General features: G+C 49.2%; 1 protein-coding gene across 1 annotated transcript in view; it reads right to left on the bottom strand.

Annotated features, from left to right (window-relative positions):
• Positions 1 to 13,442: 13,442 nt before the first annotated feature.
• KIAA0040 (KIAA0040 ortholog) overlaps positions 13,443 to 20,127 on the bottom strand; it is a 172,330-nt gene continuing 165,645 nt past the window's right edge. The window contains exon 2 of the mRNA XM_086956625.1: positions 13,443 to 14,658. Within this exon, the coding sequence (XP_086812751.1) occupies positions 14,224 to 14,526 (303 nt within the window). The 5' untranslated portion in view covers positions 14,527 to 14,658 and the 3' untranslated portion in view covers positions 13,443 to 14,223. The remainder of the gene's footprint in view (positions 14,659 to 20,127) is intronic.

Here is a 20,127-nt window from a genome sequence, read left to right as displayed (position 1 = left end):
GCTCCCTTAGGGAAATGGGAGGATTAATAGGGGATCAACCAATCAATCAATCATGGGCATTTGTATAGCGCGCTACTCCCCCGGAAGGGTCTCAAGGCGCAACATAGGTGCCCCCTCTGCATCCAACCAGAGGCCGCAAGGACAGGGGTTTCTGCTAGGGGCCCCCAAAATAGTTTTGTGACAGGCTTTCCATGTCGGAAAGTCCAGCATAGAAAGTCTGTCAGAAACCGAGCATCGTAATCCAGAAGGCGAAAACTCCTTCCTATGGGATTACGGGCCCGTTTCCGACTGGCCAGCGAAGCCAACCGGAATGACCAGTCGGTTTCAATTCTGACCGGCTGTATTGTAATCAGCCATTCAGAATTGAAACTGACGATATCGGTCGTAAAGCTTCTGACCTCCAGTCGAAGGCTTTAAGACTGAGATCGTAGTAGGCCCCATAATGTCTACAAGTATTGACAAAATGTGAGTCTTATAACTATTGGTGAGTGTAATTCTCTCTAACATAATTACAGAAAAATTGCTCAATTATGCGCAGTTGTGTGAGGAACATAATCCAGTATTTAGCACTATTTCCTTAGTGCAAAATACACCTGTGTCTCAAAATGGGCCACAGGATGCACTTTGCAGTACGAAAATAGCATTAAATGCTCAAGAACAAGAACAGCATTGGACAGCAGCCGCTTACTCTCTCTTAATCTGTTGTTCCTGTGCTCCTGTGGTAGTTTTGCTTGCTCCAAATTACTGCTAATTACTCACACTGGAGTAATAACACTATTTTGGTAATTTTGCATCATAATTAAAATGTTTCCTACTTATTACATTCATTATCTTATGGAATATTTACTGTACATTGGTTTACATACTTGTATAATTTAATGTGCCTTTGTGAATGATGTAAAGAATTCGGACACCCTAAACTGGGAAGAGTAAGGTAATAAAAGAATTAAATAAAAAAATTAGTAGGTGTCAATTGAACAATATTTGTGTAATTACTCATATAGATTACCGTGCATGCAAATCTTTTACATATGGGGTTAAACAAAGTCAAAAACCTGCCTGCGAGTTTTCCAACGCACATGTGAAGTGATAACCTGTGCACTTTTGTTTCCTTCCATTGCATTGGCTTCGAGGTGTTTGGCTCAAGTTGGATCCTACCCAAGTTAATACTCGAAAAAAGAAGTGCTGACGGGCTTTAAATCAGTCTTTTGTTTTAGTAGTGGCTGGAAGACTGTGCTCCTTGCTGCCTGCAGGTTTCTGCTGAAAGTGGAATGCAGACAACGTGCTGGTGTCATGGGGTCAGCTAGAAAAAGCTGTGCAAACCGGGAACCAGTGGGATACCCCTACTTTCTAGCATTACCTTGGGTATAAAACTTAGAGAGATCTTTCTATCAAATTTTGCAATGCATACTGGGGAGATGATTTTAATTGTTTTAGTGTATTATTTCATCCTGGATATTTTACCCTTTAATACTCTTCTGCACACAAATCCCATCCTCCAATTATCTTCTGCATATTATCACTGTCCCCAGCATCTTTTTGCATTAGCACATCTCCACAAAGCTGTTGGGAGTCCCAGTGTGATGTTGTTCTCTGACTTTTTTTATCATCCTTAGTATGGTCTTAAGATCCAATTATACAAAGGGGCAGATTTACAAGCCCCTTGCGCCCCTTTTATGCCACCCGTGCGTCACTTTTGTGATGCATAGGCGGCGTAAAAGATGCGCCATGGTGCGGGGTACTTACAACATGACGCATCTGGGAGATGTGTCACGTTGTAAAGCCCTGCGCCAGAAGGAGGCGTTCCTGCACAGGGGAGGGGGGGGGGGGGGCATTATGATGTAGGAACGCCTCCTAAAAGTGGCTGAGTGAAATCTACAAGATTTCACTCAGTCAATTTTGGGCCCATGCTGCGTCAAAACCCTGCGCCTGCTTGAAGCAGGTGTAAGGATTGACGCAGCATTAACAAGATAAGGCCCCCCCAGAGCATTGCTGGAGCTGCGTCGCGCTTTCAACACAACTCCAGCTATGCGCCGCATTTACAGCACAGATGCGTCACGCTTCTGTGCTGTTTTGCCCCATGGTGCACCTCATTGTAAATGCGGTGCATCCATGGTGGCGGAGGCATGGCGCACAATAACTACCGCATCCCTGCTGATATGAAGAGATGCGCAAGTTATTGTAAATCTGCCCCAAAGTGTTCTTGCCTAAGAAGCAAGGACTGGATGAAGGTGTCACACATTGCATCAGGCCACTTGTCAGCCTTGGCTTTGTCACTGCCAACTCCATCTTCTCAGTTTTTTGCAGCAATTCCTTATTGCACCTCAAACCCATCCCCAGGCATTTTCCAAAATGCCTGACTGCACATGTTATGTCTCCCCACATCCAGACCCAAACATAATAATTGTCATAGTCAATGAAAGCATGACCTCCCTCTCTCCAATGACCGAGAGTTGCTCAATGGCCCGGCCTTGTAGCTCTAGACCCGGTTATTTTAGTCGATTACACTTAAAACAGTAAGACTGGTAGTTTTGACTTACCCATGTTGTGTATGGACCAAACTGCACCAGCATGGCTAAGGAAGGGTGAGTGAAAATGACCCCTAGGAAAAAGGGTCGTTGGTAGTTAGTTACCTATTTCTAGGCCCATTGATGCATGAACTCTTGCACTAAGCTGGTGAATGACAACATCTTTCACTGCAGTGCTTACACTAAACTCACACAGACCTACTGGCTTTGCCAATGCTCCTTACGTTTGAAGGTGCACTGATGTAAATAATTGTTTAGATCACATCGATTAACTGTTGTTACTAGGTAAATGTAAAGCTGTGTGAGAAACACTTTACCCACCAGAATTTTCTCCAGTTTAAAAAAATATATCATTTTGTTTATCGTGCACAGGACCAGTCGAGTGAAATATATTTCCTGTGCCTGTGTACACCAGATACCTCTGTGCTTGTCCCGCTACATGTTTACTAACAAATAAATGAAACGAGTGCTGATTCTCCAAAACCAGTAGAGGGCGCCATTTAACAAAAAACGTTTTTCTAAAATAAACGACTCGCTCTAGTTTGTTCTCAGATCTATCTTAAAAAAGATTCGTTCAAAATATAAACAATTTATTGGGCATTACACTTTCCACCGTGCGCGTCTGTTCTGCAGAAAATATGTTGTCAATTAGGACTTGTGCATTTCGGAGAAGTAATAAATAATTCCGTGTTGTTCTCTTTCTAAACGTGTAAGACAGCAAAATAACCTCTGGAGGACAAGGAGCAAGGCTGTGCCATGAGGCGCCATTCCGATAACAGAACATCATCGCTAAACAAAAGTTTTTTAAAAACATTTTATTGAAGAAAGCAGTTACAACTCTGGCAAGTTTCCTGAATTCACTTGTGGAATTATTGATCAATTAGAAACAATTACGCTGATGGTATTTGAAACTGAGCCTATGTACATATTCATGTTTAAGAAGATGCTCTGCGTAGTCCTGGAACGGATATATAGCGCCATCTTTTTTTTCTCTATGAATTAAAAAAATATATGACAATCTTCAGCAGATTTAAATCTTTTTCGAAGTGGCAGTGCTGCAAACAACCGTTAAGAAATACGATTCTATAACGTGTAATTATGCTTTATGACCAGTAGAGGATACTATTGCACAACAAAAAAATCTTGTTAAAGAAAACCACACCATCTAGTTTGCTTGGTCTCTATTGCGAAGCATTGTTGGAGCGAGAAAAGAATACAATTTTATGGCTTTTGGCATTGCACAGATCTCTGGTACAAACAAACCTGTGTGGCTCTGAAAACTAATATTTAAAAAAAATCTACCTTTCTTTTCCAAAAAATGTTTTGCCTGGTAGACGTTATCCTGCCCTATGACATACAAAATTAGTGCAATGGTGCCTGTGTTATGGTCAGGATAGTTTTCAGGCAGGCAGGCGTATTTACCTGCACAAAAAATATCCCTTGAGGATTTTTCCTCTTTGATTATGTGTTTGAACACACACACGCAAAGAGTAAACAACTAGGAGAAATAAAGATATTTCTTATTGTTATGCCAGCCTCAGGCAGGTGCACCATTTTGGCGCAAAAACTTGTCTACAACTCTTTGTATGGGATCATGTAAAAATTAAGGTTTGAAACACTGTAATGTCCATGCAACATCCATGGAACGCCTCCCTGTCGCCAAGTAACTGCAAGGCAGTGCAATGCACTGCATTATGTTACTTTTTTTTATTTTTCACAAAAAACGCAAATTGATACTTGAGTTGCATTGTAAATACCAAAATGGATTTTGTGTTGAGTTTGCATCAAAAACATGATGCAAATCAGACACAAAACTTTTGTAATCTGGACCCAAGAGTACAAAAGTTAAACATGCAACTCCAGCTCTCCCTTTGCCTCAGACGCACAGACTCAGACATGAGTCCCTTGCTCACTGCACCATCAGGATTCAAGCAAGCCGGGCCGACGACGGTTGAAATGCCAGAAACCAGTCCCCGGAAGCTTGTCTCCTTTCTGGTGAAGAATTTGCTTGGTAGTTTGGTCTGCCCTGTTCCCATGATGCACTGGGCCAGGGACAGACTAATTTGCATATAGCCAGGTTCTGAGCTGGGATGGTGCAGTGAGCTAAATAACGGTGATGGATCAAGCCCTGATCTTTGGACTGGGTAAGAGTGGTCTGCTTAATTCAGACACTCTGTTCATCACCACCCCCTTTTCTGAATCAGACGCACATGGGACAACTTTTCCTGCATTTTGTGCACCCATTCGCTTAATTATGTTAGGAATTAAGGCAGTGCATTGTTTGTGCCTTCTCTACCCTTCTGAAGTGTGTTAAGAAAGTGACAGGGTGAGGGGAACGGAAAGGATAGTCATGAGGAAAGAGACAGGATGCGAGCACTGGCGCCAGCAGTATGTAGAGACATTGGGGGACATTTACAAGCGCCACCGGAGCGGCACTTTTTAGGACGCTCCGGTAGCGCAATGCTCTGCTCCATATTAACAAAGCGCTGTTAAGCCACTTTGCATGGCTGGACTCCGCTTTGTAAACTTTGTACCCTTTCACGCAGGTATCCGCGTGAAAGGGCCTTGCAATGGGTGTTCTTGTGGGTGTTCCACCGTACCACCCATTGCTTTTTGATGCTGCCCCAGATTTACAAGGATGTGTGAGTCTGAGGCAGCACCAAAAACGAATGCCACTGAATAACAGGCGTTAGGTTGGTGCAACGAGGAGAAATGCTATTATTTCTCCTAATTCTTTGCTCTTTCTATGTGTGCTGCATTCTGCAGCACACTTAGAAGGAGCAAATCATACTTAGAGATAGTTTATGTGCAGGTAGTGTCCCTTCCTTCACATAAACAAACATCCCTGTAATACAGTCACCCTTACACCATAATACAAGGGTGCCGGCGTTGTTGGGATGATTCCTTGCAACACAGGCACCCTTTCACCAGGGCGCAAGGGTGTCTGTGTCAGCACTAGGCAGCTTTTTTTAGCGCCAGCGCAAGGGAAAACACAGGGGATGCACTGTATTCTTGTAAATTGTTAGCAGTGCTATTTCTTTGTAAATATACCTGAGTGTTTCTAACAGCTTTTTATTGGAGGGAGACTGCTGTGTGACTTGTATGCCAGTATCTCCTATCCGCTCTAAAGGTCGGCACCCGGCGCATGGGCCCAGCTCACCCATGATTAGTGTTAGACGGACCGGGAGGGTCGGCCGAGGTTACGGGGAGAGGTCTCCAGGGAGAGCCGTCTCCAACGACTGTACAGATAAGTAACTTCCCCCCCACAGACGGACACCACACAAGATTGAAGGTTAACGAGACTTTATATGCAATTCTTAGGTTACGTCAATATGATACAAGGAGGTCTGGACTCAGGGGTCCCCTCGGTTCTGATCTCTGGTTGAGGAAAAGGGTAGCGGGACAGTCTTAGTTACCAATGAGTTCAATAGCTCTCAATCCTCGAGCTCGGCGGGTTTGCTGATCGGGCCGTGGAGGAGCCAAGCAGGTCCCGAGATGGATGAAGGATGGTCGACGGGCCGTGGAGAAGCCAAGCAGGTCCCGATGCAGATGACGGTTACAACGGTCCGCGGCCTCGCCAGCAGATCCGGACGACGATGAAGGATGAAGGTTACGACGGCTGTGGCAGCGCCAACAGGCAGGATGATGGTGCACAGGACAGAGCTACGGCAGCGCCAGTAGTCCGTCCAGGATGAGTTCTTCTTTCGTCTCTCGACTCCAAGATACAACTGCCTTCCTGCTCTGGAGCTGCCCCAGTTATAGGGCTGGCGTGCTTTGATGTCCGGACCCTCGCACTTGGAGGTCGGGAGGTCCGGGATGAGGGAGTCCAGACACCCAGCAGGGGGGTGGAGCCAGCGCCCGGGGAGGCGATGGGCGAGCGGCACTGGCCGGGGGAGAACCATCGACACCTCTTCCTCCCATTGACTGGCCAAGTAGCTCGCTCACCTCCTGGGTGGAGGGTGGTGCCGGAATGTCTGAGGCCGGGCTAGGCCCAGGGTTGAGGTCGATCGGGGGCCAGGCTGCCTCGTGGCGAAGTGTCCAAGATGGCGGCCCCGGCTGGGCGCATGGGTCGGCAGTGGATCGGACCCACGAGGTTATCATGCTCGAGGGCAGGTGTCCCTGAGGGGACGTAGGACGTGCAATGGTGGTGTGTGGTGCTTGCGTGACTGGCTCGGGCCTGGTCGAGCCGGGGGAGAGCGGCCCGTCATGTGGCCTGTCCAACATGCGTCCCCCCCAGCTGAAGGCGGGGAGAGTTACCCATCCTCTTGGGGACTCTCTTCGTCGAGGCGGAAAAACCGGGACAGGCCATCCGCGTTGGCGTGGTCGGACCCAGGCCGGTGTTCAACGGTAAAGTCCATACCTTGCAAGGAGATGGACCAGCGTAGCAGCTTTGGGTTTTCCCCCCGCATATGCATCAACCACTGCAGGGGTCGGTGGTCAGTCTGCACCCGAAAGTGGGTGCCAAAAAGGTAGGGTCGGAGCTTCTTGAGGGCCCATACCACAGCGAAGGCTTCCCTCTCTATGGTGCTCCAGCGTTGTTCCCGTGGCAGGAGTCTCCGGCTGATGAAGGCCACCGGTTGATCAAGGCCTTCGGTGTTCACCTGGGACAGGACCGCCCCAATGCCCTGGTCGGAGGCGTCCGTCTGGACGACGAACTCTCGGCTGTAGTCTGGGGCCTGGAGCACAGGAGCGGAACACATGGCGGCCTTTAGCTGTTCGAATGCCGCTTGACACTCTGGGGTCCAGTTCACCTTCTTGGGCTGATTTTTTGACGTGAGTTCGGTGAGAGGCCCCACGATGGTACCATAGTCTTTCACGAACCTTCGGTAGTAGCCCGTGAGGCCCAGGAAGGCTCGTATTTCAGTTTGAGTGATAGGGGGTTGCCAGTTCTGGATGGCGGCAATTTTCAGTTGTAGAGGGGCCACTAGACCGCTTCCCACCTGGTGTCCGAGGTAGGTCACCGACCCTTGTCCAATTTGACATTTGCTGGCCTTGATCGTGAGGCCAGCTCGCTGAAGGGCTTGCAACACTGCTTGGAGGTGGTGGAGGTGCTCGGTCCAATGGTGGCTGTACACAGCGATGTCGTCCAGGTAGGCGGCGCTGAACTCTTCGAGCCCCGCCAGGACCTGATTGACGAGCCGTTGGAAAGTCGCTGGGGCATTTTTCATGCCGAAGGGCATGACCGTGAAATGATAGTGGCCATCGGGGGTGGAGAAGGCAGAACGTTCTTGTGCTCGGGGTGTGAGGCCGATCTGCCAATAGCCCGCCGTTAGGTCGAAGATGCTGAGGTAGCGGGCAGCGCCCATTCGGTCGACCAGTTCATCTGCCCGGGGGATGGGGTGTGCGTCCGTTCTGGTGACTTCATTCAGGCCCCGGTAGTCGACACAGAACCGGAGTTCGGGTGTGGTTCCGGGGGCGGCTGCTTTGGGGACCAGTACGACCGGGCTGGCCCATGGACTGTCGGAGGGCTCGATGACCCCGAGCGTGAGCATCTTGGCTACTTCCGCCTGGATGCAGGCCCGTACCCGATCAGGTACGCGGTAGGCCCGGTGGCGGATAGGAGGGCTGTCTCCGGTGTCCACATCGTGCACACACCAGGAAGTGACACCTGGGGTGAGGGAGAACAGGCTGGCAAATCGTGATAGGAGGGCTTGGCACTCTTGGCGTTGTTCCTGGGTGAGGGTCTCCGAGAGTCGGACCCCATCCACGGAGCCGTCTTGCTCCTGGGTCCGCAAGAGGTCAGGGAGAGGCTCGGAGTCGTCCTCAACCCCGTTGTCTGTGGCCATCAAGAGGCTGAGTTCTGTTCGTGCAAAGTGGGGTTTCAGTCTGTTGGTGTGGAGGACTCGGAGCGGATTCCGGGCGGACTCCATATCGATCAGATAGGTGGCAGGACCCTTGCGCTCGATTACCTTGAAGGGTCCTGTCCATTTGTCTTGGAGAGCGCACGGTTCTGTGGGGGACATTACCCAGACCTGTTGCCCCGGCTCGAATTCAATAGATGAGGCGTTCTGGTCATACCATTTCTTCATGTCCTCTTGACTGGCCTCTAGGTTGGCTTTTGCTAGGTCTCTGAACCGCTGAGACTGGTTGCGGAGGGTGAGGAGGTACCGGAAGACATCTGGAGGACTCTTGGCCGGAGGCATCTCCCAGCCTTCTTTGATCAGGCTGAGTGGTCCCCGTACTGGGTGCCCATAGAGCAGCTCGAATGGGCTGAAGCCTAGGGACTTCTGTGGGACCTCCCGGTAGGCGAAGAGGAGGCACGGCAGCAGCACGTCCCACTGGCGACGGAGGGGTTCTTCCAATCCCCCGATCATCCCTTTTAGTGTGCGATTGAACCGCTCAACAAGTCCGTTTCCTTGGGGGTGATAGGGGGTCGTGAAGCGGTAGGTGACCCCACACTGTTGCCAGAGGGACTTCATATATTTGGAAATAAAGTTCGTGCCTCTGTCACTGACGACTTCTCGGGGGAACCCCACACGGGAGAAGATCCCCATCAGGGCCCTGCCGACCACTGGGGCTGTCACGGTCCGGAGAGGAATAGCCTCAGGGTAGCGGGTGGCGTGGTCCACTAGTACTAGGATGAAACGATGGCCTTGTCTTGTACGCGGGTCTAGGGGTCCCACAATGTCTATTCCGACCCTCTCAAATGGGGTCGTGACTACGGGAAAGGGTTGCAGGGGGGCCTTTAACTTGCGGCCGCTCTTCCCACTAGCTTGGCACGTGGGGCAAGATCGGCAATGCTGGTGCACATCGTTTCTCATTTTTGGCCAGAAGAAGTGGGTCACTAGGCGGCTGTAGGTTTTATCTTGTCCCAGGTGCCCTGCCAGGGGGACATCGTGGGCCAGATTTAGCAGGAAGTCTCTGAAGCGGAGGGGCACCACTAGTACTCGGTTGGCCCCCAGCTCGGCGATTCGTTGCTCGCTGTACAATAGGTCATTGTCCCAGTAGACCCAATGAGTTCCGGAGGTATCCCCTGCGCTTTGGGCGAGCGCTTGTTGTCGGAGTCCCTCAAGGGAGGGACAGGTCTTCTGCTCCTGACGAAATTGTTCTTGTGTGGGTCCCCCTTCTTGAGCCCACTGGTCAAGATTAGCAAGGTCGGAAGGTTGAGCAGGTTCGAGGGGGATGTCCTGGTCGGGGGTCTCGGCGGGGGCGACCGGAGGCGGAGGCGCCGGCCATTCTGGTTCTTCCGGGTGATGGTTGGCACGGGCGGCCATGGACCGGGTGGTGACACACGCCCAGTCTGGGACGCCCAACATCCCCAAGTGTTCTTTTCGCTCCACGGCTGCCCACGGGGAGCTTTCCAGGTCATTTCCGAGGAGGCAGTCCACGGGGGCGTCGTCTCGGACCGTTACTTTCAACATGCCGGAGACCCCTCCCCACTCAAAGGGGACGCAGGCCATCCGACACAGACTCTCCGAGTTGTCGGCTGATCGCACAGGGCAGAGAATGTTCGGTAGATATTGTTCTGGGGTCACCAGGTGGCACCGGACGGCTGTCACACTAGCCCCGGTGTCTCGAAGGGCTTCGGCCCGCTGTCCATTGATGCTCACCCATTGGCTGTACTTCTGGGTGTTAGCGGGTAGGGGGACCCGCGGGACCATGTCTCTTCCCCCTAAGCACGCGAGAGTCATGGCGGCTGGCTCCCACTCTTGATACTCTTGCTCGCCTGTTTCTTGTTCCTCGGAGATCTGTTCTTCCCCTAGTGCCGCGGCGGCCACCTGGCGGGGTCTTGGACTCTGATACTGCGGGCAGCTTGGGTCGTTTGCATAGTGGCCGACTCGTTGGCATCGGTGACATGTAACATTGGCTCTGTATCCCGGTCGCGCCGGGGTGCTGCCCCGGTTGGCCGGGGGGGTGGTGCTGGTAGCGGGGGCGGCCGGAGTATTGTCTCTTCCTCGTCCTTGGCCCCCTCCTCCTCCTCTGGGTCGGTAGTGACCATTGTTGTTCCTGTTCTGCTCGTAGGACCCATTCCGGCCCACTCGGGTGATCTCCCACCGGTCAGCTTCAGCTGCGAGCTGCCGGGGATCGGTTAGCTTGCTGTCGAGGAGGTGTTGGCGTAGTTCAATGAAGCAATTGTTGGACAGATGCTCCCATACCATCAGATTGAACAACTGCTCGTAGGTCGTGACGTTGTTCCCTCTGATCCAGCCTTCGAAGGCTCGGCTAAAGTACGTTACATAGTCCACCCAAGTTGTACCTGGAATGCGTGTGCAGTCTCGGAACCTCTGACGGTACATCTCGGGCGTGAGGCCATAGCGAGTGAGGAGGGCCGCTTTCATATGGTCGTAGGAGGTCATCTGGTGGTCTGGGAGCTGTAACAGAGTATCGCGGCCCTCATTGAGGAATTTGCCCCATAGGCCGGCTCCCCAGTCGGCTCTATCGATCCGGTGCGCAGTCATCGCGATTTCATATGCCTTAAACCATTGCTGGATGTCGTCTTCTCGAAAATATTCTCGGACCACATCCTTGGGGATGTGCACTTTTTTGTCCGTGGTCCCTGGGGTGGACGGTCTGTCGGGCACCCCTAATTCTTTATTCTGTTTGCGCAGGTTGATCTCGGCTAGGTTCCGCTCGTGCTCGTACGTTAGTCTTTTTTCCTCGAGCTCCCTTTGCCTCTGTTTCTCCTCTCTTTCTTCTCGGAGGCGAAGGTGCTCTAAGTTTATTTTTTGCTCGGCCAATTTGAGTTCTACGTCCATCTTGAGTCGGGCCATTTCGAGTTCGTGTAGTCGGGCTTTTTCTCTTTCTTGGATCTCGTCTTGCGAGAGACCCGTTCTTTGCTCTTCAGGGGCCGTGTTGGTCTTTTTCGCGGTGCTTTGCTCAGGGGTTTCGACATCCCCGGTTTCTGCCCAAGATTCTAGGGCATGCTTAAAATCGTCCTTGGTGCTTAGTCCGGTGGTAGCGATACCTAGTTCGATGCAGAACTGCTTTAGTTCACGATGGCTGTATTCCTCTAGTTTTTCCATTTGGAACTTCTCAGTTGCTCCGCTCTCTTTAGTCGACATTGTTGTTCGTTGTGGGGTGAGCTACTCTCTGTACGTTATGCGGTGATTCGGATCGCGCCGCTGGCCACCAATGTTAGACGGACCGGGAGGGTCGGCCGAGGTTACGGGGAGAGGTCTCCAGGGAGAGCCGTCTCCAACGACTGTACAGATAAGTAACTTCCCCCCCACAGACGGACACCACACAAGATTGAAGGTTAACGAGACTTTATATGCAATTCTTAGGTTACGTCAATATGATACAAGGAGGTCTGGACTCAGGGGTCCCCTCGGTTCTGATCTCTGGTTGAGGAAAAGGGTAGCGGGACAGTCTTAGTTACCAATGAGTTCAATAGCTCTCAATCCTCGAGCTCGGCGGGTTTGCTGATCGGGCCGTGGAGGAGCCAAGCAGGTCCCGAGATGGATGAAGGATGGTCGACGGGCCGTGGAGAAGCCAAGCAGGTCCCGATGCAGATGACGGTTACAACGGTCCGCGGCCTCGCCAGCAGATCCGGACGACGATGAAGGATGAAGGTTACGACGGCTGTGGCAGCGCCAACAGGCAGGATGATGGTGCACAGGACAGAGCTACGGCAGCGCCAGTAGTCCGTCCAGGATGAGTTCTTCTTTCGTCTCTCGACTCCAAGATACAACTGCCTTCCTGCTCTGGAGCTGCCCCAGTTATAGGGCTGGCGTGCTTTGATGTCCGGACCCTCGCACTTGGAGGTCGGGAGGTCCGGGATGAGGGAGTCCAGACACCCAGCAGGGGGGTGGAGCCAGCGCCCGGGGAGGCGATGGGCGAGCGGCACTGGCCGGGGGAGAACCATCGACACCTCTTCCTCCCATTGACTGGCCAAGTAGCTCGCTCACCTCCTGGGTGGAGGGTGGTGCCGGAATGTCTGAGGCCGGGCTAGGCCCAGGGTTGAGGTCGATCGGGGGCCAGGCTGCCTCGTGGCGAAGTGTCCAAGATGGCGGCCCCGGCTGGGCGCATGGGTCGGCAGTGGATCGGACCCACGAGGTTATCATGCTCGAGGGCAGGTGTCCCTGAGGGGACGTAGGACGTGCAATGGTGGTGTGTGGTGCTTGCGTGACTGGCTCGGGCCTGGTCGAGCCGGGGGAGAGCGGCCCGTCATGTGGCCTGTCCAACAATTAGGACGCGGCCTGCCAGGCTACAAACTTTCTTCTATAAATAATTGGTTGAAAATGTGAGATTGTGCTCTATTACTACTCAGGGGCATCATTGCGCTACAAAGGCTCTTTATTAAAAAACAAATATATCTTTAGCTTGCACCGTGATGTCTTGATCAAAAATACTGATGTAAAAAAAAAGCAAAGAAAAATATATTATTGCACATTACTTGTAGGCACCTCACAGACCACATGTACAGATGTTCATTCACATCAGTTGAAACAAACTGCCTAAACTTGTTTGGTATGATGACAACGTATTAGTGCTTACAAAAATACACACCTCTATCTTTTATCAGCAAATAGCATTTTAGATACAAATATCAGTAAAGAAGTATAGTTGTGCGTGAGGACCAATGGGGGTGCGTTTGCGGAGAGAAAGTCCTCAGCAGATACAAAGCATTTGACAGTTTCCCAAAAGTGGTAGAGAAGTATGTCCCTTTCCTTCCTCTTGTGGTTCTTGTGTTTGTTGTGTTATGTTCTGAACAGTGGTACTGGAACGATTTTCAGAGTGAGGGCGCTGCCACCAATGTTACATCACAGAAGTTGTAAGGACTGTGAAAAATCCAAGCACCACACAAAGAACAAATATAGCAAATGAGCTACGCCCATTCAGCAGGTGTAGTATGTAGCTGGTGGTGCGTTTTGGAGAACAATGTTGCAAATATATCACAAAAGAATGGTGCCGTAGCTCACTGTCATTTACAGACAGCACATTTTGCATTGAAATGGACACAACATTTGTACAGACATGCAGTTTTACTGATAAAGCTATACAGCACAAACGATTATGTATCGAAATCGGGCTGCAGCTAATTCATGCCATTTACACATGTTGTTTTGATCCCATTAGAATCTTTTTTTCTACCAAACTTCTGAATTACAAGACACATTTGCTTGATTTGTGCTTTCCTAAATGCTGATATATTTTGAAATATTTGAACAGTTCATTTACAGGAATTTATCTGTTTAGAAAACAAAACTGGTATCCTACACCCTTTTCTTTCACTCGTGTGACCAAAGCAAAACTATCAGCTAGTTTACTGTACAAAATCCTCTAGCTTTGCAGTCAGATAAAGAAAAGTAAATACCAATCTCTATATTAAAAGAATAAGCAGCAATTTGTCAGAAGACATAGCTTTAAGTGTGACCTCTGTCACAAGATAAAAACAACATTTTGCGATATCTTTATTGCTCAATCACCTCCTGAACTCCAGCATGGTTATTTGGGGGGTGTTGCATCACCCCCACCCCTACTTCTGGCAGCTTTGGTTCTGCCTGGTCAGTCAGGTGTTCAGTCATGTTTTTCTGTACCATTGTGAATTGGACATGCTTGAGAGATATGTTATCAATATCCCTTTGCTGTCACCAGTGTCAAGGTTGAGCATTCCCATCAAGATTCCCAATCTCAGTAGTATATTATTCAGAAAGGATGACTCCTGCTTTCCCCAGCATGGCCGAGTGGTGAATAGCCTTCAGACAAGTCTCATCTTGTTGTGGGTAATCGCACAACCTCTCTGGCCTCTACACTATACAGGCGGAGGAGGTATCTTCTCCAGCAGCATGGACTTGGGGTGGGCAGAAATCCACAGATCTTCTTCCTCTTTCTTCTTTTTCTTCTTCTTCTTCTCCACCTGGGTATTGGTGGTGCCGGCAGACTCCTTCTTGTGGCGGCAGCAGCAGCAGTGACAGCAGGTCACAGCAATGACGAGAAGGACGGTGAAGGGCAGAGCAATGATGACCCCCAGACATATGCTCTGGTACACGCCCTCCTGGTGCTTGGTCTCCACCAGATTCCAGAACCAAGTGAAGAAGTCCGTGAATTTGTCCATGGCGGGGCAGCTTAGAGATGCCGAGGGGTTGGCTCTTTCTGGGAACTGTTATAACAACACGATGAAAATCATTGAAACTCGTCCTCTGGAATCTCTTTCAGCTCCAGTCCGGGTCAAAGCGCAGGCGGAAGTCTACAGAAAAAAAAAACAAGTAAAGTCAGAGATGCTAATGCACATGAACTTTTCTGTATAGACATAGAAGAAAAGAATGACACATAATGTACAGCAAGATAAAGCAAAATAGAAAGTGGGGCATATTTATGAAAAAATGCACCATATTCACAAGAATGCGGCACACCCCGGTGTTTTGCCAAGCACTGGTGCTAAATTTAGCTGCCTAGTACCAACGCAGGCACCCTTGAACTACTGTGCAAGGGTGCCTCCATTGCAGGGAATCATTGTTTATGTGCAGGAAGGTGTCCTGGCATTTTGCTCTTTCTATGTGTGCTGCAAAATGCAGCACACATAGAAAAAGCAAAAACAAGACGAAATAAAAGTATTTCTCCTTGTTTCGCCATTCTAACACCTCTTGCGTGGAATTAGTTATTGGTGCTGCCTCAAATGTACACCTCCTTGTATATCTGGGGCAGCGTCAAAAGCAATGGTTTTTGCGGTGGAATGTCCACAGCAACACCTATTGCATGCCCCTTTCACGCTAAGTGATACGTGTAAAGTGGCTTAAAGCCTGTTTGTAAATATGGAGAAGGGCATAGAGGAACCAAAATGCCTTTAATAGTTGTAAATATGCCCCAGTCTCTCTTACTATTTCTCTCTAGCTCTTTCTCTCTATATTTATAGATAAAAAATAGATAGATAGATATAACTTAAAAAAACTGTTAAAGACCTGTTATTGTTATGAAATGAAACTGAAAACATCAGAATTTCCTAAGTTATGGTTAGCACTGCAAATCATAGGTCAACCCACCCTTCCATCAAAGCATAACTCACAGACCAAATGCCATGTTTAAGAGACGCAAAGTCTCGAGTGGATCATGATGCGGCTCTTCCCTCCTCAACAATGGTAAAAGAAGGACAGAACGCAGCACACATAGAAAGAGGAAAAACAAGGAGAAATAAAGATATTTTTCATAGTTGTGCCTCCTTTACGTGACTTTGAGTGGCCTTATAAATATGCCAGTGGCATATTATGCCACCTCAATGTAAAAAAGTGACTTTCCGGCCGCTCAAAAGTGCTGGTAGGGCCTCATAAATGAGGCACTACATTTGCACGAACATGTTGTTTTACTGATACAACTATGCAGCATACAAATGATGTGTGGAAAATGGGTTTCAGTGAATATTTATCATTTGCACACCACCAAATAAAGTGTCTTGATTCCGTTTGATCCTATTAACATAGTTTTTTCCATCAGACTTCAGAATTACCAAAAGTGTTTCATTTGTTCTTTCCTAATTGCTGATATATTATGAAATACTTGTACAGTTCAAGTTTTGTTGTGTTGGGAAAAAATAACACCCTACAGCCATTTCTTTCATACTCAGCAGGCTTGCACATAGTTCACTTCACAAATCCTACTTTGCAGCCAGAGAAGGAAAAGTAAACAACACTCTCCATGTTCCAAGAATAAGCAGCAGATTGTTAGAAGACAGAACCTATCATTTGACCTCTTGACAAGATACAAACGACTCTTAAAGGTATTATTATTGCTCATTCATCTTCTGAACTCCAGCATGATTATTTTAGGGGTGCTGCAGCACACCCCGCAACACTACTTCCCACACCTAAGATAGAATGGGTGGAGCATGAACTGCATGGCCAATCAGTACATAGCTTAGCTTTAATGACACAAAGTGGTTGCTCATGTTTTTTTGCCCTTCGGCTGGCTGGCCTTACTTCTTCAGGCCCTGCAGTCGGTGTGTGCAGAAGAGCGTACAAGCTGCCTGTTGTGGTTCCCCATGGTGACTGATGACAGACTCAGGCTCTCTCTTGAACTTCAAGTCAAGGCTGGACTGGAGAACCAAATGTAGCCGTGGTGTCTCTTCACGCACTCTTTCTCTTTTTTTATTTTTAAATCTTTTTATTAACAATAAACAACGAAAGAACTAGGCAAAACAAATTAAAGGCATCAGGTGGAGTACAGTTTCATCAGTGGACAAGGACACAGTCTCATTTATACAAAATTATTAAAAACAGTATTTAGGTATCTGGGTCACAGGGATTCTTGCGCTTCTACTTCTACTTGCCGCACCGGGCGTGTACATCTCTCCATGGTAACTATTCCAGGTCCCCCAAACCTTCCCCCATTTCTCGGGACAACCCCTGGCCAAATATACCGACCTCTCCCGAAACACACACCAGTCCAAATCCTCCACCCATTTGGAAACCCGGGCGGCTGACTGGCTCCCCACAGCTGAGCAATATTTCGCTTCGCTACCATACACGCCAGTGTTACCCATTGTTTCCCGTATGTGTTTAAATCTGTGGGTTCCCACACATTCAGTATACATCTCCGGGCCTCCGGCTGCAGCTCCACACCCAAAGCACCTCGCATCTCTTCATGAATCTTTGTCCATACTCCTGCACTGCAGGGCAATGCCAGAGAATATGCATAAAGGTGCCGAGCTCTCCACACCCCCTTCGCCACTCACCACTCTCCATTAGCCCCATTCGTACCAGCCGTGGCCCTGTGACCTATGACCTATGCAATATCTTTAATTGTACCAGTCGAAGTCGCATCTGGATCTCGACCACTCTCAGAGAGGAGATCACCTGCGTCCATTCTTCATCATCTAGCTCCACCCCTGTCTGCACTCCACTGTGTTCTAATACGCCCCAGTGGGTTCTCTATGTTATTGATAAGCTTTTTATATATTAAAGAAATCGTTTTCTCGGGGAGGTATACGTCTGGCACACGATCCTCCAAAGGAGAGGCCTCAGGAAGTGCGGTGTCTCCAGATATGTGTGAGGAGTGCGTGTCTGATCTGGAGGTATCAATAGAACTCGCTTTCGTACAGGCTATATTGCTGCCTGAGAGAAGCGAATGTGTGTACTGTGCCCCTGCTCCACATATCTTTAATGTGAGTGATCTCGATAAGATCCCACTTGTCGAATCCCTTGGTCTTCCACAAGCTCCTTAGTCTCTCAGAATTCCACAGTGGGGTGGCCAAGGTGAGTCTCCCTTCCCAGGCCAGATATCTATTGGCCGCGTGCCACACGTGAACAGCATGCGTCGTTTGACCCACTAGGGAAAACTGCCTAGACCTGGCATACAGTGCCCTGGTGAAATCACCACCTGGCGCCAGCCCATGGTCCATGGCATATCCTGGATACCCCGCAGGTCCGTAAATAACATGGTTCACCGCCGCAAGCTGAGAGGCCCAATAGTATTTCCACAGGTCTGGCAGCCCAATCTCACTGCCGTACCACGGAAGAACGAGCTTAGAGAATACTATGCAGTATCTTCCATCCCAAAGAAGCTTCCTCTGGAGGGCCTCTATATCTTTGAAATAGGAGGTCGGTACCGGGTCCATTGTATTCTGTAATACATATAGAAATCGGGGAAGGGCCATCATCTTAACCTCATGGATGCGGCGCAAATATCCCTCCCCAGTGCTGCACTGTCCATTGAAACTAGAGCTGAATGGACGTCCAATGGTCGTGCGCAGCACTGGGGAGGTAGTGCTGCCGTCGGCCAACGCCCCGACGCAGCACTTAAGGGGTTAAACAGAACTGCCCTACCCAAAGTGAAAGTGGAAGAGAATTCCAGCGCTCCACGTCTTTCTTGAGCAGGTCAAGGGGAGGTCTTAGAATATTGATATATCGTAGTTCCGGGTCAAATGTAACATAGATACCGATATACATAAACGCTATCGGCTCGATCTGTATAGGGCAGGACTGCGGGAGCACTGGCGGCTAGCCCCTGAGGACGAAGAGCACCGATTTCGACCAATTAATTGCAAACCTGGAATATCTTCCGAATATTGCAAGTACATCTAGAAAGTTGATCAAAGAGCCCCTGGGGTTGGTGAGGTAAAGCAGGATATCATCTGTACACAGAGAGATTTTATCCTCCCAGTCTAGTGTCCACCGCAGGCCTCGTATTGATCGGTCCCATCTAGCCCATGCCGCCAGAGGTTCCAAGGCTAGAGCGAAGAGAAGCAGGGACAGAGGGCATTCCTGTCTCGTACCCCTTCCGAGGGGAAAGTCAGCAGACCTGTGGTTATTGACGACTACTCTGGCCAATGGGGTAGCGTATAACAAGCGTACCCAGCTTACGAACACCGGTCCAAAGCCTATCTTTTCCAATACCGCAAAGAGATATGACCACTCGACTCTATCAAACGCCATAGTGGCGTCTAAGGACACTAGTACCGCCGGCTCCTGAATCGACGGGGTATCACCCAGTATCCCATGTAACCTACGCAGATTGAGAGTAGTGTTTCAGTGTGGCATGGAGCCCGACTGGTCCGGGTGTATCAAGGTGGTTACTCTCTCTTTTATTCAATCTACTCTTTCTCTCCTTCTCCCCTCTCTCTTCTACCTCACTGATTGCTTTCTCTTTACCTCCCCTCTAACTCCTCCTCTTTCTCTCGCTCTTGCACCTGAGGGAGCTGGGGAAAGTGACAGAGGCACCAGGGGCGGCCTTGGACTTTCAAAAATGCCCTCCAACGGTCCCAGAGCACTGGGAAAATGTCCAGTGGAATAAACTACCTCTCTGGCCCTGCTTCAAGTTGGAAAAAGATTGGAAAACTGAAGCCATACTTGCCTGACAACAGTATTTAAAAATAGTAAATGGAAAACGTGCAGTCATGATCTAGGTCTTGCCATGTTGGGTGGGGTGGAGGAGGCAGTAAGAAACGTATAAAAGCTGGACACCATCTAATGAATAAAGCCTAGTGCCCTGGTAATGGTAATGTGCTTTATAGTGCAGAAAAAGTACAGAGATCCGAAAGTGAAGTGCAATTCCTGTCTGGCCAGAAGGAAAACTTAGTTTTTTTTAGTATTCTTGTGTGCATTTGGGGGCCGATTTATGATATTTTGGCACAGTACAGTGCATCAAGTCACCTTGCTGCGCTGCCCTGCATCAAAGAGAAAGGGCATGAAAAGGCATTAATGAACTGTATCTATGGCATTTCTGTCCTTTCTCCCTGCACTGGTACTGTTTTGGCAGCCTAGTGGCGTCGCAGGCACTCTTGCACCATGATGCAAGGGTGTCTGTGTTGCATGCAGGATTGTTTTTGTACAGGAATTGGCACCTTCCTGCACAAAAACATTGGGAGGCTTCTTCCTCTTTCTATGTATGCTGCACACATAAAAAGGGGAAAGAATGGGATAAATGGTGATATCTCTCCTTGTGCACCTCCCCAGGGGAGGCAATAGGTTTTGTCGCATCCCCAGGTTTACAAGGTCTTGTGGGAAGACCCAACCTAATACCCATGTACGCCTATCTTTGGGCAGAGTATGGCAATGCAAAGATTTGCGCTTCCTTGCATTACTCCATATTTATGAGGCGATTCAAAGCTATGCAAAGTGGCTTTGTATGGCTTCATTAATATGATCTAGTAGTTTGCGCAGCAGTTTCGTCACAAAAGGTGACACAATGGTGGTGCAAGGGCCTCTTAAATATTGGCCATTCTCTT

Source organism: Lissotriton vulgaris, chromosome 1_1 (assembly GCF_964263255.1).
Source record: "Lissotriton vulgaris chromosome 1_1, aLisVul1.2, whole genome shotgun sequence".
Taxonomy (NCBI): domain Eukaryota; kingdom Metazoa; phylum Chordata; class Amphibia; order Caudata; family Salamandridae; genus Lissotriton; species Lissotriton vulgaris.
Note: the sequence above shows the minus strand (reverse complement) of the source record. Positions and strands in the feature narration are given on the sequence as shown.